Below are 27,405 nucleotides of genomic sequence, written 5' to 3' on the forward strand. Positions count from 1 at the left end.
AAAACCTCCAGCGGAGCCATCGCTGTGTATGCCGAGCTGACTGGGGGAGGTCGGATCTGTACTGGTTGTAGTGGACTGTGCAACGTGTAGAGCCCGTAGAGCCGTGCTGATTGCGAACCCTCTGCATAACGACGGATTTTTAAGAGGGGAATTCACTCGCCCGGGGAACCCATCCCTTCCTGCATACACGTCCATCCACCACGTTCTTCATTTATAAACGGAGTGTTTTTGTTGCTTCTGCTTCCCACACTACCACAGCTGGGATTTGGTCAACATCTCAGGCGGGGGTTGTGTGATGAGGTCGCCCCGCAGCCGGGGTCTGGTTACGATAAGAGAAGGCGTTTTTTGTTGCTAGGGCACTTTTGGCTAAAGCGTTTTTTGTTGCTAGGACACTCTTGGCTCCATTTCCAAAGCCTCTTCGCACCCCGAGTGTGTGAAGAAATACACAGCTGAAGGACATAGCTACTACTGGGCTGAGAGACCCGCTGGTGAGTGGATGCTACTCCTTGTTTTAACCCCTTGTTGTTAGCTGCTAACACTGTTATATTGAATGTGTTGTACTTGGCAACAAGCAGTCCTATTTTAAGACCAGTCAAAGGTATTGTTTATTCACTAGTTTAACCAGTTATTCACATTATAACATCACAGGGTTTTTGAAGAGCTGTGTGTGGATGTTTGAACTGACACTATTATTGTGTTTTAGTAAACGTGGACAATGGGTTTCTCCGGGGAAACTAAACGCTATGTCATTTGCAGCTAGCCGTAAACGCTGCTAGCTAGCGAGCCTACGCCCAGCTGTCTCCTGTCCTTTTAATGAGAAATAACCACAGACATATTGGCTTAATCTTAGCTGCAACATAAACCTGTATTAATGTAACGATATATACTGTCATTAAAGCTCTCATAGTGCCATAACTGGGTACAGTCAACTCAGCTCTATGATGTGTATACTACTATCAACGCAAATAACATATTATTAATTATAAGAGCAGCAACCATGGTTTAAACTAACTTTTAAGAGAAAACTGTGATGGTAGGGACACAGCAGGGCTTTCTCTGCGTTTCCGTCAACACTGACAGCATTGTGTGGGCTGTAACCATAGACTTGAACACGCATGAGCCATAACACGCTTAGTGGGTGTAGTTGGCAAGTATGAGGCAGTTAAATGTGCATACAGCTTTTTTGTAGAGATTTACCTATAGGAAATGTGTGCTTATGGTCTCTAATCTGATAAAAAATGGTGCATGAGAGGGCTGTTATAATGTAAACCAAATATTGTCAGAAATCATGTTCATATTGAACGACTGCCTGCAGTGGAAGCAGCTGCCATGTAACCACTAACCAGAGACAATGTTCAGTGTCCTCTCCTGAATCAGTCATCTTAATAGCATCTGTTGATGGAATACATCTCAATCATGGAGAAGATACTGCTTAGCCTTCTACCGTTTAAGAATTGTGGGTGTCAGATGTTTTAAATGCCACTGATGCAAATGTATGATTTGTGATTTCGTTGCAAGAAGGTATGCTGACAGGCTAGATTATTTTACTTAAGTAGCTGGTAGAAAGTACAGTGTGCACATGTGTGGAATTTCTCTGATCTCTGAGAGTGAAAACCAAACTAAACATCTGGCCTCTTAACAACACAGATGCAATTGGTAAGTATTGTTAGTCCCTGTAAATTCTCCTTCAAATGCAAGTAATATTGTCACTAAACCATGCAGCCATGATAGTGCTCGAAAATGATTTTTATGCAAACAAGAAAATGTATTTTCAAGACAGAAATCATAATATAAGACTGTCTTAAACACAATACTGAAGAGATGCTTGGCAATGTGAGCATTAGCACTCAACTCATCTTGAGCTGAAGTGGTCAAACATTGCACTGCACGAGTCGATACACAAATGTAAATGCGTTGTAGTAGATACTGCTCGGCTAGATACAGGCACAAAGCAAAGAAAACATTCAGGTTTGGAACATCATGCATTTAGGGCAATTTCAGGCAACCTTTAGATACAGCTAGTAAAAAAATGCTTTCTAAAGCTCAGTCAAAAACATGTAAAAGCAGGCAGACTGATTTTGGTTCTCTGCAGTGGTCAGATTTTGTGGGTGTTTTTAAGTATGCATGGTTTTACAGTTGTTAGGCTTAGGATAAATACATTTGTCATCACATTCACAATATTACAGAACACTATGTCGTCTGCAGATTTCATTACTTTGTGCGGCCAAAGAAGCATCTAGGATCTGTTGATTTGCCAGCCTAGTATCCAATGACTAGCAGTAATAGCAAATAATTTAGTATTTGCTAAATGACTATAATGTTACTTCCTTAGAGGTGAAGCCAGATAACATTTGTATTCTTCAATGAGAGTGTATAAGGCTCAAATGACATAATTATTGAAATAGCTCACCTGATAACAAATAGCGGCAACCCAATCCTGAGGCGAGCGTTGAGCCCTTGCCTTCCTGTTACTTTTGGAGGGTGATCATGTAGGTGCAACACTTGGCTTCTGTAACAGCAAGTGCTGATGGTCTTCTTACTTCACCGTCATGAATGGTTTTATTGGTATTTAGGTTTAAAGATCTTTAGATATTTCTGAAAAAACTATTACCAAAAGTAAAAACCAATCCTGTATTTCCGATTGTTTATCAGGGCTGCAACAATTGTCTTCATTGTGGAACAATCTGCAGAAAATCTTCTCGATCTTAGTATTCCTAACAATTACTCTATGATAAGATCACCAATTATTGCAGTTATGTTGTTGTGTTGAAACTAGTTCTGTCATTTTCCAGAGGAAATGAGCATTACTTAATGAATTGACTAAAGAGCACTGGTGCCTCAAATTAAGGGCAAAGGTTGAACAGTCAGCTACTACATTACATGAATCAATTTAATCAAACTGGTGTTTCCTGAACCATGAAGAGCTGGTCCAACATGTTCATTATAGGCTACAAATTGCTGCAACATTTGAGATGTGGCTGAGTAGTGTAGGATTAGTATGCAGAATTAGTGGAAAATAACCTAATGGGATTTTTTTTTGTCTTTGTTACACAGTATTGCCACATATATATATATATATATATATAGGCCTTAGAGCTCATGTCACCATAATAGACTAAAAGGCCTTTTGTGTGGCTAGTAGGCCAGTCTTTTTACTCTCGGTGTTTTAACTTCAGGGTAAAAATATGCTGTGGTCCATTTTTATGTTAACCCTCCACAACTCTCTTGTAAGCAACTTAAACTGTAACGTGGTTTAACCTTAACTGGCATCCTTCAAGCAGCTCGAATGTGAATAAAATGAACGGACAAAAACAATAGTGCTTTGAATATGTTTACTTGTCTACTCATCTAATTTCAACCCCAGCGTTATAATATGTAGCATATCATAATCTGTCTTGCTACATCATTTGAGATACAGTATGCAGGATTTAGTCTGAACCGCTGCGCCCTCACTTTCGGCTTGCGCCCCCATACCGAAATGCAGATTTCCCCCCGGAAAATGTTAAAGTGGTACCAGAAAACAATATTTCTGTTAGTCAAAAAACGGTATGATTACAACAAAAATATAAAAATGGTGTCAAATCGACCGTCAGACAGCAGAGACAGCTTCGTTTTACGGAGCTCCGAATAATTAGGGGATCTGTTGTGCTCATGCCAAATGGATGCCAAGTGTCATGCATAAACTGCCTGGGCATCGGTGATTGATCAAGTTGGCTCACTCAAGATTGACTAAAAATTCTCTGAAAATAGGTTCAATGAGTAGGCATACAATGTGGGTGTCCTTTTATAAATAAAGTGAGTTTTTTAGATTTAGTCATAGTTTGTGGTTCGACACCTTTGCATGCTTTTTTTGTCTCAGTTAAAGTTTTTGTTTATTTCCTGCAGTTAAGTGTAACCCCAAGAGCCGATACGATGTGTATTGGGTTCAGGTTGTTTTTATGTTTCAGCATGACTTACTCACCCTCACATGACTACAGTTTTTATTTATAGTGCTTGTGACCCTGCACTATGCAGACCAAGGGTCCGGTTGCTCTAAAGTAGGTATCACTAAAAAAGACATGGCAACAGATTAGGATTCTTACAAGTAATTATAATCTTGTTCAGTGGTACTGTTTAGAAACGGTTATTTTTTAAATGAAATCACTGACCACTCTTGATTAAAAGGTGACAATGTGTGGGTACTAAACAACCATAGACACAAGTCAACAAACAGTTCACAAAAAATAGAATTTAAATTGGGTAGAAAGTCAAATGTTGACAGTCAAATGAGGTGACATGGAGCACTGAAAGTAGAAAAAAAATCCTCCAGAAAAATGTGGCATTGGATACGGGGAGACGAGCGCTATGAGACAGCTGTGTGTGTCAGTTCCTCTTGTTTGTGTCAGCTTGTGTTACTATCAGAGTCCACGCAGGAAGGATGAGCTTAATGGGAGAGAGAAGGGGGGAGGGCAGATATAGTAAGGTCATAACACACTTTTTATTCCTGTCACATTTACATGATTTTAGTTCATGAATGAACCGCTCTTCTTTCACAGATATATCATTCCAAGTTTCTAAGAGGTTTTATTTATAGTTAAAACCATAACCCTTATTCTCAGACACCATTCCAGGCATTAATAACATCTCAAAGCTATGTCAGGTTAAAACTTCACTAAAGAAAAGTAGATTAAAAGTAGATTATTGTTTTTGGAGCAAAGGAGGAACGATTAAAAGTCATCACAGAGCTTCAGACGGCAGACTTTAAAACAACAAATAAAGCAAGAAATGTAGGAGCAGTGATGGACTCAGACCTGCATTTTAACATTCACATTACAACAGTTATTAAGTCTGCATACTATCACCTTAAGAACATACCTAGTTCAATCAGCATCAGGCTGACTTTGTCAGCTCCTCTCAAGTCCTTTTCCTCCCACATCTCCAAAACTAGTAATAATCACAGCGACCTACTTACTGTAGAACTTGGTACAACTTTAAAAAAGCACACTTTTTTTAATGCATATTTTAGGACTTGAAGTTCAAACGCAGTTCCTGAACTTTGTACACCGCTTTCACAAGTAATTGGTGTGTGTGAACATACATATTCTCATCTTTATTTCTCCTAGGAAGAACCACTGTCATACCGTTTAGAGAGAAAAGAGTCTTTTGAAGCATTATACTCCCCTTCCTGAGAGCTGTATCCTAAGCCTGTGTGCTTTCTATGCTTTGTAATCGATCTGTTTCCTCCACTTCGGCTGAAAGAATGATTTAACTAACCAGTCTTGTCATAAAACATTTAAACTATGAGCAATTTTGTTTTGATGGACAGTTAGATGAGGGAATGGCCAGCACCTCAGAACTTCCCCGCAATCAAATGACTGAACATTTGGTGTGCAAGTATCATCTGAATGTGGGCATTACACTAACCAGAGCCAGAACATTTTCAAGAGCCCTTTTGCTTTTCCTCTGAGGCCCCGGAGTGTGTTGCTGCCCTTTGGCATATTACGTTTCAGATGTGCAAATCTCTAGCACGGCTGTGGCTGCTGGTGGAAATTTCCACTTCTCATTTGGACAGCATCTGGTGAATGTGATGCAGTGGGCTGATCACAAGAGACTACTGTACAGAGCTACGGTTGGTATTCCTTATTTGATCACAGGATAAAACAAGCAAATAAGAAAAGTGTTAAGGATACATTAAGAAAAACAACAATTATGGAGAGGAAAATTACAGAGCACAAGGGTATTCTCAAACCCATTGCCAAAATGTTTCTTTAGAAAAACAAATATAAGTATTACTCAGCAGCTTCATGACACTTATTCTATCACATGTCAAAAATGTGAAATATCATGGGTCCAAAAATGTCATCGTTTGTCCATGTGATTTGGATTCGAATAGTTTAGCTACTATTATATATGAGAAGGGTATAGAAGAGGGCTGCGGAGTCTGATGGGTGGCTTTGTGTTCATTATGTTTGATTAGGCTCTACAGTCATCCCATTGTTAGTCATTTGTTACGTAATGACTTTGCAACGACCGAGAGAGGGTTCTCCGGTCAGATTTGTTCAAGAATGATTTTCGGTTGTCTGAAAACATTAGTGGTCAGATGTTTTTGTTTGATAAAGAGAAGTCTATACAAATATGGTTTCTGATATGGTTTTAAAGATCAATTACCGTGTTCTACAGATACTCTTGCCAACTATTCCCACATGCTAATCATTGTCTTGAATCAGATTTCAGTTTTTTGATAAACTGGTATCACATATCAAACTGTGAAGTATGTGTACTGTAATCAGTGTTTCCCCTAGGTTTACTGCCTTGGCAGGGTGCTGCTCGAAAACAAATGTCGGGGTGCCCACATTTTTGTTATCCTCTGGAGCAGAGAGGAGCTGTGAATTATTGTTATCGATATCGTACAGTAACAAATGTATTTGGACATTAAAAAGTAATACAGTACAGTGTTACACTATACTGTATTACTTTAATTTAAACTGTATTCCCTTCTTATCATGTTGTCTACACTTCTTCCTTTCATTGATACATTTAAATCACCTGACTACAGCATATAACATACCTGCTGCAACCCTGTGCTGCTGCTGCTTCTCTCTGCCTCATCCTCTATTGCTGGAGGCAGCTCCACCTCATCTGATCTCTGATATGAAAGCAATCGTGTTATGATCATATTGAGCTATTGGTGTTAGTGTAACATTAAACAAGCAGTCTACTTGTCATACATTGCTGACGATACATTTTAAGTGGCAATTTGTTGAGTCACTGCCGCTAAATGCCGGTAGCATCAAGCTAGCAAGTCCTGCATTAGCCTCACATCAACAGGTGTAGACAGAACATCCAATTATCCTGAGCTAATTTACTGAATAAACCAACTCACATCTCAATACTGTAGTTCAAAACCGGGTTACCTGCTCCATCTGTGAGCTATTTTTAGAATGCGCACGCTACGTTCGTTGTCGCGTTCGCGCGCGTCCACCTGGGCAGGCTGTGTGTGTCCTTCTCCCGTGACGATAACGGCTTGCGGTTAAAAAATAATAATAAACGAATTTGAAACTTGGGGGGGGACACAAACGGGCAGACAGCAGAGCTCGTGCCAATAAAGCAGATTTGTTTGACTTTTTTACACTTTGTTGTTCTCCTTTCCTCCGCTCTTGTCTCTGATTGTGAGCGCGAGTGTGTGCATTCGTGTGTGTGTGTGTGTGAGCCCCGCCCTTCAGAAACAGAGCGGAGGGAGAATGTGAATACGCAAAGCAGTGTACACTGAAACATGAACACATTGGATAAATAACATGGCGTTTAGTTTATTTAATAAAAGAGCACATGTTCAATGGGAAAAGTGACCGTAGATAGATGACTTCAGTTGAAATTTGGTGCTATATATATATATTTTTTAAATAAAAAACAAAATAAAAACACCTTGAATTTCAGGCAGGGCGCGGGGCTCCGTTGGCAGGGCGCAGCGCCCCGCCAAGACAATGGTAGGGGAAACACTGGTAATGTATTTCACTTTTTAAGAAAGTCTGAATACTTATTTTACATGGAATAGGTCAAAATGAAACCATTTTGTAACTCAAATAGGTAATGACTTATTGGCGTAGTTGAAAGGGTTATTCAAGAAGTGATTGTGTTTGTATTCTGGGTTAATAATTACTAAATACTAATAGTGTGTCCAATAGTGAAACAATACCGACCGACTGAAGAAAAAGGTGTCGTAATAAGGTGTTGTCTTTGCTTCACTTGGTTAGGGAGTGATGTTATCCTCAGACGAAGAGCTCCCACACACTAGCAGCTCATTGATTTATTGGAAAATAAAAGTATAGCCTACAACAAATTCCTCCTGATCTAAACAGACCCTTTGAAAGTTTCGATTGTTTCTCAATCTTATGTAGGGGAATGCTCTATTAGTTCACAAAGAGGGGTAGAGTGTAAACAAAGATCTGATTTTCATGTGTATTGTGTGACACGCTGACTGAACCGTTTTCTTGCTGACTTGTAAAGGTTTTTTTCTTGGTAATTGTTTGACATGAGTCTTGGTATTGCCTATAAGCATCCGCTGTGTGCATTCAAAAGAGTGTGGCTACCTTTCTTGTTAAGACGTTACTTACTTAGTAGCAGTCGCATACTATGATTCCATTTCTTCATTTTTGTCCGGGTTATGTCAATTTGTATGCATCAATTCAGTTTTAATTTAACAGGCAAAAGTATGTCTCTTTTATAATATGGTTTAGTCCTCCTGATACAGCAATTACATGTGATGTAGCTCTATAACCGTTGATATTGACTAAGCAATGTGTTGTGCAGAAAAAGTGATGATATTCACTTTGTTACCACATCTTTCTGTTCCATCATAACACAGGAAACCGTTCACATTGAATGTGAAGAGTGATTTGTACACAGGCGCTCATATCCTATAAATGTGATGTGCTGTGCTGTGCATGATCTTGTTGCTGCCTATGTAACAGGGTGAGGTCATGTGAAAATGTCTGCGTGTCTTCTCCAACTAGAAGACAATAATGGCGCATTTCCACTACAGCGCGGTTTAAGCGTGCCACGGCCCGTTTTTGGTTGCGTTCCCACTAGGCGTAGTTCCGGCTAGCGGGTACTTGTTCACAGTTTTTTTGGCTCTCCAAAATCGAAGTTCTTTCCGGGCCAACAACCCGGCTGAGTAAGCTAAACTAGTGAGAGAATCGCTGGCAACTACAACAAGATGAACATATTTGACCGTGATTTAATTGTAATACACGTTTCAAAAAGAAGTAACAACATTCTGATACCGGTTAATAAAAACCATGAATTAATGCTTTGACAAGTCTGCAGACAGACGGCAGGCGAAAAACCTTTTTAAAATGCGTGTTTTCTGAATGGAGATCGGCTAAGCTAACGTTGTATATGCTCCGACCGTCCACACTCACAACAACGGCCTATACAGACATAAATAAACCAGCGACTGTATTCGCCATGACACAGACAGTCTGTGGTTTGTACTTGTTTAACTTTTGTCTAGTTTCTGAACAGATATGAGGAGCTGTGAGCTCTGAGTGCTAACAGCTAACGGCTGATGTTGGTTTTGTGGTTCGCATTGAAGATGACGTCACGGCTCCGCCTACACTGCGTTACTATAGTTACTGCCCCAGTCCCTAAATTGTAATGGAAAAAAAGCATAAAGTGAGCCTGGCCTAACAAGGCCTAGCCATACCGTACTAGGCCGAGCGAGGCCCTGCAGTGGAACAGCGCCATAACTGATACCAAGTCATTACATTTTAGGATTTCTTATTGGTGTCTAATAGGTTTATCCTCTATGTTAAATCTGTTCACTACCATTGCATTTTAAATATACATCCCCCCTTCAACCGTTAGTTTTTCAGCCAGTGACGCGTGCACGTTTGGCTCTCGTCCCGAGTGGGCCCTTCAGTTTCAAAGAGGGAGAGGGCAACACGGTATTTTTAGATGCACTTTAAGCTATTTAATAACAGGAAGCAGGACTAATTGCTAAGCTTTGACTACGAGTAGTTTTTAATTAATTTCCTCTGAAAGTTGTAGAGCAGCTACTCCCTGCCAGAGGAGCTTCCCTGGGTCGTGGCCGTGGGATAGACCTCAAGTCTGTTGACTTCTACTTTATAGACCAGCACCACTGGTCAATTCACTCATTTGATGTTTTGATAATGATAGTGGAGCACTGTCTACATATTGGTCACAAATAAATCATACGAACATATCCATTCAGTTTTCCCTTACTGTATGGAAGCATTTGCACGTATTCTCTGTTCACTCATTTAGTTTTTACATTACATTTTGGACTGCGTATTTGTTTAGTCTCTAGTGTTTAGTGTCAGTGATATAACAGTTGTTTACTGAGAAAGGGTTACATTTCCTGATATATCTTGATCTATCCAAGTCCTCTGGATCAGCAAATCTTGATACTGTAAGGGTGTTGCACATAGTGAAGAGGATAGCCTAAGAACAGATTACCTTTGAAGAAGGACCTTCAATAAGTCAAACCTGCTTTGAATACTCCCCCCTCCTAAACTCATTCTAGCTTAATGAGCTACATGTCTGTTCCGTAGCTTTTCATTGAACTGTAAAGATGGAGTTTTTCTTGTTCGAGTGTTTTAGCAGTCCTGTAGCTGACTTGTTTGTAGGAATAGTTCAGTGTAGATGTTACTCGCTGATAGCACCACCACATTATATGGATGATCAGGGCCATGTCCAGCATCCATTTAATACTAATGTACACTTTGTGATTTACAGCAATGATGGGAAGGCCTGACACCATGTTATGTCATCTGTATTTAGCATGGGGTTATTTTGATGTAGCAATTAGCAGCTTTGCAACTGTCATGTTTAAGCTACATGGAAGCTGTGGTAGTGGATGTTTGGGAGCAGGTCATTTTTCACAACTGGCTAACAATTATGCAGATTTAAGTGTTGTGTTGGCTTACAACATTCTGTAAAGTTGTTTTAAACATCTGTCAAGCACGAAAAGAGTTAATGTATTTCTCAAAATCCTCCTTGGTGAGATGTTCTGAAGAAAAAACATCACACATTTTTTGTATTATGAATGCGATGCATGACTGTAGAAAAAAACAAGCTCACAAGCAGAAGCAACATTTCTAACTGTTTTTTTGTAAGATTTGAAATAGCTTTACTGGATTACTAGTAAAGGGGAACTAATGAGCCTTTCACACTCCTTGAGGTTGTTGAATCTTAACAATGTTTATGTACCACCATCAAGCATGTCTCAGAGAAAACTATGTAGCTTTAGCTGCCAATTCACTGGAGGTGCATGCCCTCTCCGGTGACGAGCCACAGCTGACTATTTAAAGCTGATATGTTAATCCACATCTCAAATTGGACCTGCTTTTACACACCTAGGTAGCATTTGCTAACCTCCCTGGCTACAGGAGCTGCAGCTGAAAAGGAACATTTCTAAGTTAAGTGCTAAGTTTGAAGCCAAAATTATTGAAAGGACAGAAGTGATTTCCAGCTACTCTTTAGAGGCCTCTGTTCTTACTTAATCATCTACTATTTAGGGAGGATTGTCATTGTGTTGCTTTCAAATTTCCCCTGAAGAGTGTTTTTGTGCGTGTATAAAGCATGTCGCTCCACAGCACGTTTGTTTCTTCAGATAAGCAGGGGAAGCTTGTTGTGGCTGTTTAGAGAGAGTCAGAGGGTGAAGCGAGGCTTGCATTTGGCATGGAGCCTTTATGAAGGGGGCAAAGAAGGGCTATGATCTAAATAAGTAAACAGGAAGCAACCCAGTGACAACGCTCTCAAGGACAGGTTATGTCACTTCTCAAAGACATGTGTTAGAGATCTATGCAGACACCTCTACTCTTCAGCATGAAGGCGCCACTTGGGTATGTGTGTGTCTACAGGAAAACAATAATGATTTAGTTGTAAGTGGTCTTGCAAGATCAACACCAGTCTGTCTTTTTGAACTAAAGCTATAGAAAAGTCTGCATTTGAAATGTTATTAAGTAACTGTATTAGTGGACTAGTAGCAGTAGTTTGCTAGTAAAACAATTGTTTTCAGTGGTTCTATCTCCAGAGGTGCTTGTAGCTTATGTGAGTAGCATGTAGCTCTGCGTGTTGAGAAAAAGGGAGGTTGTCTGTTGACTTTGCTTGAAGGGAAAGCCAAAGGACAAGCAGGGCTGGAGTTTGGCAAGCAGCCCTAAAACTTGGACAAAGAAGTAAAAATGACGTCATTACATTATTTATGTACAGCTTATTCAATCGTTGACAATATATACACAGTCATGCCACAAAAGCAACATCTAAAATGCCCTGTTCTGTTTGGAAATGTAAAAGAAAATGGACCACGCTTTTGGGAGGTGGCCAACTTTACCTGGTAAAGGTTGGGCTTCCCTTTTAATTGTATTGGCATTGAATCTCTTGGCGTCATCCACACCACACTGAAGGCATCCATCTTTTGTCTTAGCTGCTGTCTGTCTCGAACTAAGAGGAAGCCATAGAAACATGTTAGGGCCATTTACCACCAGCTTTTTTTTCTCTTCTGCATACTAGTGGCTGCGTATGTTCTGTACAGTGAGAGGTTTTTGTATACATGGATAAAATATGTAAGTGCTTGGTCGGTAGTTATTTAGACATTAAAACATATGTTGAATTACAGAAGTTACATTACCAATCAAGGTAATATAATGAGCCATATCATTACTAAAATAACTTCCCTTGTTTAAGCGTCATTTGCTGTGATTTTCACAGCAAATGACGCTTATCCCTCTTACGGGGATACTCTGCATTGAGATACCGATAATGACAGCCGATACTGGATGGAGTAATGTTATAAAGAGGCTTCTGAGGGTAATGCTGAGAGTGTTCCTCACTCTGAGAAACCTAAGTGATATACAAAAGAGCAAGTATCAGTGTCATACACTCATGGGGTAATCATTAAGCAGGAGAGGATTGTTAATGGCCTCAGCAAAACTCTGAAAACTTTCCACTGTCCAGTAAGTGTAGAGGAATGGAGCTCTTGGTGTTTAGTGAAGGGGAGGGGGCACAAGAGAGGGTTCTCAAAGGAGCCAAGTTATTCCTGTCCTCTCCTCCTCCTCCGCTCCGGTAGGCGGATACATGTCTAGTCATGTCCCTTTGGTATATCGAGTAAAAGCTCTTGACCAACAGACCCTTTGTGTGCCTTGGCTTTTATGAATCACTTTTTCAGGAAGCTATATATGATGTTACACAATGTTGTCAAATACATGCTACACGATAGCCTTTGTAAACATTGTTTTATTTACCCGTTTTTTTACAAAAACGCTGTCTATGGTTTTAATGCTTTATGTGTGAAATATAAGGTGGCTGTTAAGTATAAAGCTCAATAAGACTTTTACATATCCTCTAAGTAACAGTATGGCAGGTATTGCGACAGACATCCACTGTTGACGTTCAGGGTACATTCGGAGGTTTTGGCATCTGGCCAAATACAGCAATTCTTACATCAGCTGTGCAGGAAGGACCACTGACTCATTAGTTAGGGATGTCAGGAATAAAGGGCCAAAGGGCATATTTATCCATAACATACCGTGGTATTTTAGCGAATAACTCTCGTGTTTTTAGTGTCTGCGGGTTTCTGGGTTAAATCAGGACGGAGTCAGCAGATGTCACACCTACCTCAAATGTACTTCGCACATTTCTAGTATACATCCTGCATGTCTTGCTTACACAAAATCCACATAATATTCAGTTGTAATGCACTATACCTGACTTTACAAAATACTTGGTATGAATAGTAGGTTGGTGTGAAAATATAAACACACCATGTGTCTCTTTCCCTTTGTATTAATCTTTATCGACCCGGCTTAGCAAAGGCCTTTATGCCGATGTCTTCAGTTTCTAATGACAATTCTTTTTTTAGACATTTTTAGACAAATTTAATCCACATAAAAACATGGAAACACATCTTCTAGTCTAGGGTTAAGTATGAAAAACTAAAAAAAGGGTGGAATAATGTCAACAGAGAGTGTTACTATGTACTGTAAAGAAGTGAAAGCTCTGCACATGCTGCTAAATGCATTTACAGTAAAACAAAACCTAAACAAGCCCAAATGTTTATGTAATACTGAAAGTAAAACTAATTTGAAAGTGGAACTAACTTACCCTGAGTTACATTTTGACATTATTATTGGGCCATGTTTTTTTCCACTCACTTACTGAGTGTGTTAAAGTTCAACAAAATATTGATAAACTTTTTGACATTTATTTCTCTCCATCCAGAATATCCATGAGCTCCGATTTCCCGCACTACAGTTTCAGGATGCCAAATATAGGGTTTCAGAATCTTCCCCTCAATATCTACATTGTGGTGTTTGGGACGGCCATCTTTGTCTTCATCCTCAGCCTCCTCTTCTGCTGCTACCTAATAAGGTAAGATCCATGCTATCTTTGCATTAACGCTACGTTTTTTTTGTAATTGCTTAAAACGAATGGAAACTATAAATCTAGTAATCTACATGATTAAAAACATTGCTGTAAGGTCAGCGCTAAACTTGTCTGCATGCTGAATATGATTTATTCACAAACTGTATGGCATTTTTCTTTGGCTTCCAGCTGAGGTTGAAGGATTTTTGTTTTATTTTTTAGAAATGTGTGTTTTTACATTTGTCTTACTAATCGTCTTTTTTACACAAGGGCACAATGTTTCAACAGCACAGTTGGAAGAAGTATCTATGATACTACAATTGATAACTTTACAGGATCATGGCACAAGCCAAGTTTAAACCTCTTGTTTGTCATCAATAACGTTCATCTAGTTAAAGCTCCTTTTTCAGGCTTTTAGTCATGAGTGTAATCCAGTTATTCAGGAATAGTGGAGGTACTTTACTGGTCATTCCCGAGCCCCTCTTTTCAACCCCACTGCTCTTTTCAAAGAGTCCAGGCTCCTGTTGCTGCAGTGGTTTTCTCATGGCAGCAACAAACTGAAAATAAACAATGTCCAGCGTTTTTGATCTAAGACAGTGAGAAGCAGCAGGTCTCAACCAAATTCACCCCTCGCCACCCTGCCATGTCCTATGTTGCAGGGCAAATGGTAAGTAGGTTAACTACTACTGTTGCTACGATTCCTCATCTAACTGTGAACAAAAATCCCTATAACTTTAATTTAGAACCATGATTCAAAACTAAAGTCAAGATTGCCTGGTTTAGTGATTGAAGGCAAAAACAGCCATTTAGATGCATTTTATGGAACCAAATCCGAAAGGACTGGCCCCAAATGACTGAAATGATATGCACCATCATGCATGACGAATGTACAATTCATTTTAAGCCACTACTTTTACAAATTGGCAATAGTTTAATTAAACGTCAATGCCTGCCATGAAATCGTAGGGTTTCTATGCAGTTTATGTGGCTCTTGTTTACATTGAGAGGTGAATGATAAGGAATTAACGTTAGCATTGACATGTGACCAACACTCACATATAGTTTGACACAAGGCAGACTCTCACAGAGGAACTCAAGCTTCTCTATCAGCGAGTATTCAGTTCACACACACATATGTGAAATATGCAATGGTGTATACATCTTTAACAAATACAAAATATATATTTTAAGTATTTCGTAAGGGCATTTTTATCTCAAAGTCTTAAAGACTTGAGGCATTGAATGCTGAAATCATGATCATGGCCTAAACATTTTATTAAGTAACTTTGTATTTAGTGTTTATGTTTGGTGACATACCACAAGGTAGACCATTTGGACATGTTTCATTTAAATTGATGGCTATCATACATATAATAGATTTTGAGTTCCATATTAAATGCAGGTGAATTATGATAATGCAGCTTTAAGAGGGGGGTCAATTTGACCACCTGTTTTTAGTTTGTCAGCTGGTTATTCTCCTCTCACACTTCGACATTGCACTTAATGGCCCCATCAGTCACCCACGACCCCCTAACCCATGACCAGCTGTCCTCGACCCTTAGGAGTCTCTGCACCTTTTCCTGCTGACTTCTTTAAAATGTCAGTTTCTCTCCTAGACTGTGCTGCTTGTTTTACAGATCCCTCTCACTCTGCTGCGAGAGGTTAAGGTTACTTGTAATGGAGGTAAATCTTACAAACCTATGAATTTCTCCTATCTCTGTTGTTTTCTCCCCTTTTTTCTACATATTTTATTATTATCCTCAGTACATAGATTCTCTTCTTACACAGTACTCTTTCTGTTCTCTATTTGGATTGAGTTGTTTTGTGTTTGCTCATTTGCAAGAGCGATGATAACAAAGAGTTACACCAACAGTTGGATATAAACCTTTAACATTGTTTGTATTGGTTATATTTAACTTAATGTTTGGTGTTCAGTTTGACACTAAGGCCTAAGGTTTTCTATGAATGACATCTGCTAATATGTAACTTGAACCAATAGCTAGAAGTTTTCAGTAATGTGATCTATTTGCACTCCTTACTGAAAATAGTTATTCCAATGTAATCTTTATTTAGTCAGTATTTTTTCACCTGACTAATATCAGAAGGCAAGTATTACATCTATGTTTGTAATTTCTCTCTCTTTTTCCAGGATTTGACATGTATGAAACTCTAACTGACCTGGTCTGTTGTAAAAACCCTTCCTGATCAAACAGATTTTTTGTCTTTCCGTCTCCCCAGGTTACGGCACCAGGCGCACAAAGAGCTTTATGCATACAAACAAGTAAGCATTCCAATGACACACACACACACACACACACACACACACACACACACACACACACACACACACACACACACACACACACACACACACACACACACACACACACACACACACACACACACACACTTCAGATAATAAATTATTCAAAATGTAATGCCCAGCAGTAATGCGGTTCTGGGAGCATGTGTCTAGTAAAATCATGAAGATACCCTCTGTTCCTTAAAATGTCAGTTCAGCTGGTGCATAAATCAAGTTTCTAACTCTTCTGGTGGCTGCAGGTATTTTTGAGGTTTATGCTTATGAATGGATCTAGACTATTTCAATATTTAGAGTTTGTTCGGCGAGCACAAGTGTGCTTTCAAAACATTCTAAACTGCACTCAAGCTGAAGGGAAGCAAGTGGCTCAGCTGAAAAAATCAAGTTTCAGGGATGGAGGGTATAGACACAACTCCCCTGTTCTTTAATTATGTAATACAAGCATGCAGAAAAACCCAACATGTCAAAGTCAAACACTCTGGTGACCATTAACTAACTACCTGCCAGCTAGAAAGAGTAATGGGTCCAGCTTCTATGTGGGTTATAAGGTTAGCAAGCTCATACACACACACACACACACGCACGCACGCGCGCGCGCGCGCGCGCACACACACACACACACACACACACACACACACACACACACACACACACACACACACACACACACACACACACACACACACACACACACACACACACACACACACACACACACACACACACACACACACACACACACACACACACACACACACACACACACACACACACACACACACACACACACACACACACATACACACACACACCTTTGTGCACATGCATTTACTTCAAGACTGTAATGTGAATTATATTATAACACACAGTATCTCTGATTCAGTTTTTTAACCTGTTGTTTTTTAATTACACTCTGATTATTTCCGTAGATGTTTATGTTTAGTCTTTTATTGTATTCCCAGAGAACCTAATCTGCTCTTATCTCTCACTATGCCTCTCAGGTCATTCAGAAAGAAAAAGTCAAAGAGCTAAATTTGCATGAGGTAAGCACTCATCTTCTTTCTTACGTTATTATGAACTGATCTCTTACTATCTAGTGTACAGTACATTCTGTAATGTAACCTTCAAGTTCACAATGTGCAGTGTTATCAGTTATTTCGATCTGTCCAGTCACATTCCTCTTGATTTGAACAATACTTTTGTCAAAAGGTCTTCCTCTCTGTACTTTGCTGCTCTTGGTTATGCATTAGTGATGGCTGTGCCGTAATGCACTGTGCTCTCCATTGATTTGAAATAAAAGGCTAAGCCCTGGGACTCTAGAAGGTGCATTCATGCCGACATTATGAACATAAACCTCTTGGCTCTGACAATCCAATTCTAAAAAAGTAAGGACTCATGTTCTGGCTATCTGTAGGTCTACTGGGTTTATATAGTTTCTGGGTTGTGTCTAGTTTGTCAACGGTGATGAAATAAACATTATAAGTAATTTAACATTCAGTAAATCAGTCTTTACTGTCTTGTGAAAGCTTGCATCCCGTGGTCATGAGCTCGGCTTGGTTGGCAAATTACAGGCAGCAATCGGTGTGTTAAGCACCCGCACTGACTTTGCATCCAGGAACACCCTCCCTTTAACACTGAAGTGCAAATGAAATGTTAACAATAGCATCTTCATGTGGGCTTTGACACGTGGCTAAACACACTTTCCTGTCATCAGTGTTGTAACTTCCCACTGTTTCATCCGGCCGCGGGCTTGCGCTGTTTATGTTTTTAGAAACGGAGAGAAAACATTGGAAGGTGTCATACGACTGTGACACAATGTCCAAGCTGTATTTTTTTTTTTTTAAAACACACACGCGCACTAGCCTAGGTGGATGACCTAGTTTTGAAGGCTCCCACGCCAAAGGATCACCCTGGATACACGATTATTGGCTAAAATGCATGAATTAAATCTCTGCAATGTTATAGAATATTTCAGTGAGAGTGCTAATATGTGATCAACTTACTAGGCAACTCATGTTCAAGGTTGTTTGATGTGAAACCTGATCAGTTATCCTTTTTTTAGTATGACTTTAAACCCCTCTTTCTCATATATCAAAGAATACCTCATACAATATGATATGTGAAGAAAAACATAATGCAAATCCATCTAATATCTTTCATTTTTTATTATTTTTACAATCGTTGTTACACTCAAATGTATACGTGAGCTAATAATTAGCCTATGCAAGAAAAAAACGGACCCGCCATAAAAACAGCAAGTAAAACCTGTTGTCTATGGGATGGCAGTCGACTGATTGTTCTGTGAGTGAGATGGTGGTTTGCCTTGTATTCAAATCAGTGTGTAATCGACTGTTGGGACAAACTGCTCTAGATAGAGAAGGACGTAATAACTTTTGATAAACATAAAACTATACCTGGTATTAAACTATAACTTAATCCAATCTACGGTATATTAAAAGTCAGTATCTGTTATGGTTACATTATTTTATCATATTTTAGAAAGGTGTGTAAAGATAATGCAAATATCAGAGGTGATGCAAAAGATGCCTCCTCACTATTACAGGAGGAGGGTGTGTTGGTCCTAATACCCACTTGCTATGGTAATGTTTTTTTCCCACAAGCCCATGTGTTTTGCATTGAATTAGTAATTTGGTTCATTCAGTTAATAGGGAGAAAGAGATTTTGTCAAAAGTTTGGGAAGGTTGCCAGATCCCAACTGTGAGAGTGACACGGTAGACAAGGCACTGAAAGGAACAAAAACATTGATCTTTTCACGTGTAAAAAGAGAAAGACAGACAACATAACAGAGGATTGCTCTGTGTCTAAATATCATCAAGAGACAAAGCTCAGAGCCCCCATGCTGTTCTTTTCATCCCTCCTTATCCATCCACCTCTGTAATGTAGAGCTGAGAAAATATATTCTGTGTGGCTAAAGGGGTAACAGTCACAGGGTTAGACTGCCAGATTAAAACTCTTTTTTTGGAAATGTTACCCACGGGTTGGGTGAAGTTTTGTGATAGAAATACTTTGTGGGCTTATTCTTTGCCCAGTTTCTTAAGATTTGAAATGTCCATTTCAATTTGCACTGTTTGTCCTATCAATGCTAGTCCAATGGTGGTCTGGAGAGGGTAGTCAGATGCCAGTTGCTTCTTTTTACCAGCCAATAATGAGTTTCTCTGGGAGGTTTGATTATTGCCAACCCTTACCCCTGCTCTAGATTGTGATGGAAAAACAATGACATTGCATATACAGTATAAGTTGCCAAAAGAAGGTTCCTTGGAGGGGTGGGCTTACCCGTAGGGACAGGGTGACAAGCTCGGACATCCAGCATCTGCAGGGGAACCTCTGTTCTTTTGCTCTAAAGAAACAGCCATGATGGTTCTGCCTTCTGATTGCAAAGCCTCCTGAATGCCCGTTATACTGTTTATCCCAGCTACATGTTAAAAGATGAGATGTCACTGTAACCTAGACCCCCAACCACATGTGAGTGGATGACTGTGGGCTAAACTGGCTTTGCTTCAAATTGTTCCAGCATATTCTTGTAAATGTATGTCAAAATGGAAAGTATTCACCCAGGGTGCACTGAAAAAGATGAACACTCCCTCAGATATTTTACTCTAGATTTAGCTCCAATGACCCTGTCACATACAGCCAAAACATTAAGCTAATGCTATCTGGCAGATCATGACTCGTGGCATCATGCCTGGTGAACAGTTCCGCGTGTTTGTGTTTTAAACAAACAAAAAATGAATAACAACTCCAACCTGTCCTTCAGAATTCCATCTGTCACAGGAAACCAGTGAGAGATAGAGGACTTCTGTTATCACTGACTTATTTGATCTAATACGACAGAAGCTATTGCTAACGGAGCTGAGATCATTAGATAGTAGAACCGGGCTACATAGCCCATGAAAACATGTTTGTTTTTCTTTCAAAGATTAGGTTTTGATATGGTCTAATAGTCCCTCTGGGGTGCGGGTCCACTTGTATGGCTGTTTCTTTATATCTTTCAGGCTTCCTTAGCTCTGTAACTCGAAAAGCAAAAGCTAGGGGAAAGAAAGTTTCACATCGCAGTGTTTTTACAGATTTTCCTGTTAAACGGAGGAATCCTTTTTTTTTAAGGGAAGCCTCTCTCAAGGAAGCCTCTGACCAGCAACTGAACCAATCCCCAGTGTGGGTTTAGTGCGAGTTATATAACAGAACACAGTGGGTCAGTTACTGCTCTGTTTTTTGTGTACATTTTTTGCAGATGTTGGCCACAGTTGTCTTTTTCATGAGCGCTTGACCTTTGCTTTCATACACCAACACATATTTCAGATTTGAAGGAACGAACACCAGTCTACCAACAAATCTAAAATGTTGCATTGTCCCCCCCTTATAAAACATCTCTAACGGCCCCCTCTTCCTTTCAGATTTGTGCGGTGTGCTTAGAGGAGTTCAAACAGAAAGACGAGCTGGGGATTTGTCCATGCAAACATGCCTTTCATAGGAAGTAAGTATGAGGTTTTGACATTTTAACATTCATGTAAACACACAAGTGCACAAACATAAGTCAAGGACATGTGGAAAGTTGCAGATTTAGACATATTCATACCATTTTACCCACCCGTAGTCATTTTAACCGTGACACAGTAAGTCGTTGTAAATAGACATATTAAAGGTCCCCTATAATACTATTTTTCATCAATATATTATAGGTCTCAGATATATACAAAACATGTCTCTGAACTGTTTTGCTCAAAATACCAAACAGATCATGCATTGTAGCTTCCCATAAACCCCTCTGTTTCAGCCCTGTTTCAAAAGTGCTGATTCTGTGTCTGTTACTTTAGATGAAAATAAGGAGCCACTCCCCAAGCCCCTCTGAGAGATATTTGGTTAAAAAGAACACATTAGGCGCTTTCACACCGGAGTACTTTTCCCAGGAATAGTTCCGATAGTTCCTGGGATTTTGCGTTCACACCAAAAAGATCTGGAACTAGAACTTTTTTTTGCGAACCTTTTCACCTCTTTTTAGTCACTGCTAGAGAGCAGGGACTTTCCTGGGGAGAAAAAGGTTCCAATTTCTATTGGCTGGGCGAATTGCAAACCACGCCCCGTAAAACTCTAAAAAGTTTTGTGAAGCCGCCATTTTATTTGCTCGCATTATCACTATTAGCATTAGCATTAAAACCTGGGAGCGGTGGAGTAATGAGGAGGTGTCGGCGCTTCTGGCGATTTACTCGGAAGGCTTCAGTAGAAGCTGCTGGGAAGACTCCCAGCTGCTTCTATTGAAGCCAGTCCCCAACATCGGGGACTTCCGGCCGGGTACTTCGGGTGGAAGTATACGCCGTGAAGTTGTTTGCGGCCTGCCAGTAAACCCAAAGCAGAAGTAGAAGTGACGTCAGCGGCTCCCTCAGGGACTCCGGTGTGAACGCGATTTACTAGATAGTTCCAGGAAATAAAACTTCCGCGAACTATTCCTGGGAAAAGTACTTGGTGTGAAAGCGCCTAATGGTGCTCTAGGAGGAGATTCAGGTGATAAGGTGGCGGGGGTTACCTTGGTTGGTGATTGGCCAACAAGCCAAAAAAATCGTTATGACATCAGAAAGTGGCCAAAATCTGATCAGCTCATTTTCAGACAGGTTTTTATATAAATGGATCAGGATAAAACTTTCAGAATCTCTTTACACAGAGTGGACACATGATTATGTTTTTAAAAGACACGAAAAAGTGGATTTTGCATAATAGGTGACCTTTTAAAACATGTTCAGACACTTGAGTGAAGTTATTTTGGATGCAGTGCAAGTAGGTGACGACAATAACAAAGAGTTAATCGTTATGTATATTTGTACATAAAACTAAAGCCAACTGTGTAGACGTGTGGGACAACCCAGGACATGATGGATACCTTGAGCCAACCCACACACACCTCCCCCCGCGCCCTGACCATTGGAACTGTTGTTTATCAGCACGACACCTCCCTTGGCCTAGTTTCCCCCCCAGTTGCAGCAGGAGTGATCACAACTCACTGAATCCACTGGATAAACAATCCTTTAGTGTGTGCACAAGTAAAGCCATGCTGCTTTAGAGGGGGAAAGCAGACCATGAACAAAAACATCAGCGGTGAAGAGCATGCTATCTTATTATTATCTCTTTTCAAGTACTGGATCAATCTATAATTGTCGGAAAATAGTGAAAGCTACTTATTCAGATGTAGACCAAATGTCTTGTATTGACTGGCCAACAGTTCAAAAACCAAAGATAATCAAAGCAAAACACACATTAGTAGAGCTGGAACCAGACAATGCTTTGCAGTTTGGCTGCATTGACTGAGTTAATGGACTGCTTGTTTCAGTGTTTTCCAATGTTTACAACATTTAAGTTACTTTCAGATCAGAGAACTGCTAGGTGCAACTGCAATATAGACTACCAGACTCGATCATTCTGTGAAACTGCACAGCCCCTGCCTCTGTCTCAGTGAGAGTCCACACACAGCTGGAGCGCAGAACAATCTCATAATAATGAAGCTGTCTGTGACCCCATGTTTGACCTTATGCACTTATTCAGCGTTGTTGTACATTGTGATCGCCACACTTTGTTTACGTTGAATATGTTTAGCCGCAGTGTGTGCATGGCCAATAGTCTATGTGCACTGTTACTAAATCATCACAAATATGTATTTTCCATTTCTTTACTTCAATGTGTGTTTGCCTACTAAACGGTATGTTTATGATGAGCTAAATTCATCCTGAAGAACAGATATAATAATACATTGAATTATGGCAAAATATGATTTTTGCCTTACGCACAAGCTTGCCAAGCTCATTAGCAGTTGTACATATTCATTGTTGTCGTTTATGTCCTATGGCCTTTATAATATTATTGTCCTGATATAAAGGCTTCAGCACTCACCTTTTGTGAGTCAACCTAACCAGTCTTTCTGTACTTCTTCCCTTATCTCTCTCGTGTTTTTGCCTTAACCGTATGCTCACTCTCTGTTTTCCTCCAGGTGCCTCATTAAGTGGTTGGAGGTGAGGAAAGTGTGCCCGCTGTGCAACATGCCGGTCCTGCAGCTCGCCCAGCAGGCCAGCAGCACGGAGCCCCCTGTGCCCATACAGCAGCCTCTACCCGGCATCGAGAACCTGGTCTAGCAGACTCTCTCATAGCACACTACACACACACACACAGACACACACCCCATCATTCACACCCTCGCCTGTACAGTTACACATCACTATGAGTCTGTGGACAGAGAGGACAAACTGGAGTTCATGCGCAGACACAAAAGCTGCCATCGCCACCGCTCCTATCCTTGTATTGGTTTCCAAAAAAGGATTTCCTGATATCAGATCTGACTGATTATCAACCGTTTTCATGGTTTTTCTTTCGCGGACAATGAAGAAGAGTTGATGTAGAAGAGGTTTACCTCTTGGCCAAGATGTGGTCGATAACTTTTCTCAACCAAAGCACTTTTCTGGGGACACCAGCTAAAGACCAGGAGGACAGACAAACAAAAGCCAAGAACTACAATACACTTAAATATACGAAATGTTTGATTATTTTTAGCAAGCACTTTACGAGAAGGCAAACCTTAATTGCTTGTGATCCTAGAAGCAAGGTTGTGTTTTACATTTGATCATTAACTATTGTTTGTATGTATTGTACAGAGCCTTATGGGTTTTCATTTTTATTTTGTAAATTATACAACAAATCTCAAAGGGACAACAATACCTATTCAGCTGTAATTGCAAAAAAACACACATAAGAAATTAGACTCAAAGCAACCTTTACAAATGTGAAAAGGTTTGAATGTGTTGAAAACCAGAACTCACACGAAGCCTATTGAACTCGTTCCCTCATTGCCTGTTTGTCGTTTTTTTATAATGTGACTGTATTTTTTTATTATTAATTTAAACATTAAGAACCGTAAACAAATTGTATTTTCATTAAAGGAATTCACCAGGTAACATCCGATATATACAAGTGCTGTTAGGCGCAGGCTATATGTAGTCACCCCATGCATTACTCAGAAAAACAATCATGCCTCTCCAACAGAAATCACAGTTCGATGTAACTGCTTTAACAACTGTGATTATCTAAACAAGTATTAGTGGGTAAAAACTGGTGCTTTATCCACAAAACTGTTCCACAGAAGAAACCACATTAATGAGGCAATATTATACAAAGATCTACAACGTGTAACATTAATGTTCCGGTTTCATTTTGCTCTGCTGCTGCAATATTTTTACTTTATTGAAGAAGTGCTGTGTTAATGTTACAGTAACATGCTTCAGATAAAGGAGACACTTCACAAAACAACAAATGGCAAACATGTCAAGTTGATTCATCTCCAATTTGCATCACATCTCCAGAAAAAGAAATGATTGATAACCCAATGTATTAGAGACCATGATGAAGCAGACACTGCCGATTCAGCTCCTACTTAAAATGTGCTGCATACACAGATAGAGTTTTCTTTTTTGTATCCCTCCCAATATATATTATATGTATTTTTTATTTTTTTATTTATTGCAATCTCTTGGTACAGCTGCATAGAGTACTGTGTTTGAGTTTGCAGAATGATACCTGCATCGGAATGACTGCCCTCAGCAGATCATCAGCATATCTGCTGGTCAAGATAAACACTATTATTTGTAACACACACACACACAGTCATTTGTCAGCAGGTTTTAATGAAGCAGCATTTTCATTCATACACACACACACACACACACACACACACACACACACACACACACACACACACACACACACACACTCACACACAGACATATAAAAAGGGTAGTGCTTTTTGGCTGCAGCATTCTGGTGCTTTCGCCTCTCTCCCTCTTTCTGTACGGTACAGAGAGCTTTTTCTTTTGTGCCAGCCGCACATTAACTCTGAACGCCGCCAGCTTTTGTGGTTCTGTTTTTGTTCTCATCCTTTGTTGGCTGCATCTGGTAAATGGATTGTAGGTAATTGTGCTGATCTTTAAAAAAAAAAAAAAAAGCTGTCTGTCAGAGTGATGGACCTATGATGAGATGGATATGTGTTACAATTGTACTTTTAAAAAAAAAGGTATGAAATACATTAGAGAATATTTAGATCAAGTTAAACAATGTGCTCTGGAGTTACAAAAGAAACATAACTGATGGAAAATAAACAACTTAACAGGCTTATACTTTTGAATTCTGATTGGTTTATAAACACAAAAAACATTTACTTGGGCCTTTGACAACTCAAAATGTCAAATTAGACTTAATTCTCAAACACGAAACACTGTCACAGGCAGAGTTGCTGAGGTTCCCTTTACATAGATGGGTTTAAATAATGACAATGCCATTCACTTCCTGTGGCAGCAGAGCTCTGGGAGTTGATATGTAACCTCTGCTGAATGTCTGCACACACCCCACAGTGGTGACCTTTGTGGTTGGCTCAGAGCAAGCAGCAAGATGGCAATGTCAACTGTTAGATGAAAGCAAAAGCAGGATTTCTTTATCCTGTTATGAGTCCTTGATCATGCCCTTATCACGGTCCGATTCTCTGACACTAACGCAGCCCTTCCCACTGAGGATAAACTATAATCATTTCCAGGCACCTAAAATTCAAAGAAACCTAATGTCCACATGAGCCTTATTTAAACAAAACCTGCCAGAATTACAAAAACAAATACATATTTTTCTTTGGCTTTTAATGAAGAGGTTGTGGCTTTATGTTGGAACAAATAAGCAACAGTATGGCAGGTGATGTACTGTATTTGGTACCTTTTTGCTTCTTAATCTTAAGAAGAAGCTGCCACTGTTTCTCTTATCTCACTGCAAATGTCCAGTCTTTCTGCCACTGTCCCTGAACAATGAGATCTTTTGTAGCTCAGTGCGAGTAACACAAGTCTTAAACGGTTTTGTCTTGGAATGTAAAGTTGTGAAAGCACGCTTTTTTGCATAGTCAAGTTGCCACTGATATCACCATTGTTAAATGTATGTAGACAAGTGTCAGTAGTAGTGTATTTATGAATAAGGTGCAAAAAAGATGCTCCTTCATATGAAATAAATGGCAGCTGAGCACTTCCTGCCATTTGGCCATATTAAGTGTTGTGTTTGATTGTAAACACGTATAGCCTTTCCAACTGAACGTCCCTTTTACCTTCTTGTTTGGCGTCCTAATGCCACTAAAAATCAAAGTGCCAACTAAAAAAGGAATGATTATGGTTTCAAGTCCTAGCCAATAATGAAGATGGTTTACATTTTGAAAGGAAAAGAGACGGGGAGAATCTCTGTCACGTAAAAAAAAGCAAAGGGAGCCAGCCATGAATATAGACAGCATCAGGGGCGGACTGGGACTAAAAATCAGCCCGGGACTCTCGAACGGCCCACTTCGGTACCGCAAGTAAATTGTCGACGGGGGGGTGGGGGGGGGGGACACTAGTGACTTATCCGAGCGGCCCACATCGTCCGACAGGCCCACTTCAGTACCGGCCCATCGGGATTCGTCCCGAACGTGCCAGTCCGCCACTGGATAGCATTAAAAGGCTTCCCACCTCTGGATTCACAATTGACGTCAGCGCTGCTTCTCAGTTAACACTATTATAAATAGACCAGTCACAATCCTTTAAAAGACGACGTCACTGCTTCACATAACAAATGTAGTCAGGGTAGAAAGCGTCAGAATGATGGCCTCAGAAAGCCATGTTCTGGAAGAAAATGACAAACCTCTACTGTTTTATTAAACAATATAGACGAGGGTTTTCATTATATTTCCATGGTTGGTTTTAGCGAACAGACCATTTAGTATTTGTAATCTCTATCACTGCCTCCCTGAAGTGAACTTTCCTCCTGTTTTTATTGTGTGTTATTTATTCCTCTGAAACTGTTGTAGTGCCCCCCCCCCCCCCCACACACACACACACACACACACACACACACACACACACACACACTTGTGTTAACACTGATATGTTTGTGGACTCTCACAGACATTGTTTGTAAAACTAAGAATTCTGCAGCAGAATATTTTTGGAGACAATTGCTGTACAGTATTTGTAAGTTCTATTTTTGTATATTGCTATTTTGGAGAAAATAATATGCATTTTTCTTTTTATTGTTTTTGCTAATTTCATCTTTATTCATTTTAAGAAAATGTTGCATGTAACTGACTTGAACTGTAAATAAAAATCTCCAAGTTTTGGAAACATTTGAGTGTTTTTCCTTGCATACACTCAAAACATTCTACCCTGGGAATGATT

The 27,405-nt window shown here is 39.8% G+C and overlaps 1 protein-coding gene across 4 annotated transcripts; it reads left to right on the forward strand.

Annotated features, from left to right (window-relative positions):
- Window positions 1–4: 4 nt before the first annotated feature.
- On the forward strand, window positions 5–27,351 carry rnf24 (ring finger protein 24). 4 transcript variants are annotated; one of them, XM_079646193.1, is made up of 6 exons: window positions 5–488; window positions 13,717–13,866; window positions 16,099–16,141; window positions 17,182–17,223; window positions 20,593–20,672; window positions 23,172–27,351. In XM_079646193.1, exons 2-6 carry the CDS (start codon window positions 13,724–13,726, stop codon window positions 23,311–23,313), a joined length of 450 nt encoding a protein of 149 aa, XP_079502319.1. In that variant the 5' UTR covers window positions 5–488; window positions 13,717–13,723; the 3' UTR covers window positions 23,314–27,351. The 4 variants fall into 4 exon arrangements, with proteins under 4 accessions (XP_079502319.1, XP_079502320.1, XP_079502321.1 ...); XM_079646194.1 differs by lacking the exon at window positions 5–488 and adding an exon at window positions 5,470–5,608; XM_079646195.1 differs by lacking the exon at window positions 5–488 and adding an exon at window positions 10,863–10,915.
- Window positions 27,352–27,405: the final 54 nt, after the last annotated feature.

This window comes from Notothenia rossii (assembly GCF_949606895.1).
Source record: "Notothenia rossii genome assembly, chromosome: 1".
Lineage (NCBI taxonomy): Eukaryota > Metazoa > Chordata > Actinopteri > Perciformes > Nototheniidae > Notothenia > Notothenia rossii.

Bases quoted from the DNA above. Each gene is read 5' to 3' on its own strand.
- rnf24 (XM_079646192.1), top strand. From the start codon at position 11,302: ATGCAGACACCTCTACTCTTCAGCATGAAGGCGCCACTTGG. The intron at 13,867-16,098 runs GTAAGATCCATG...CCGTCTCCCCAG, and splicing joins TTCTGCTGCTACCTAATAAG to GTTACGGCACCAGGCGCACA. The intron at 17,224-20,592 runs GTAAGCACTCAT...TCTTCCTTTCAG, and splicing joins AAGAGCTAAATTTGCATGAG to ATTTGTGCGGTGTGCTTAGA.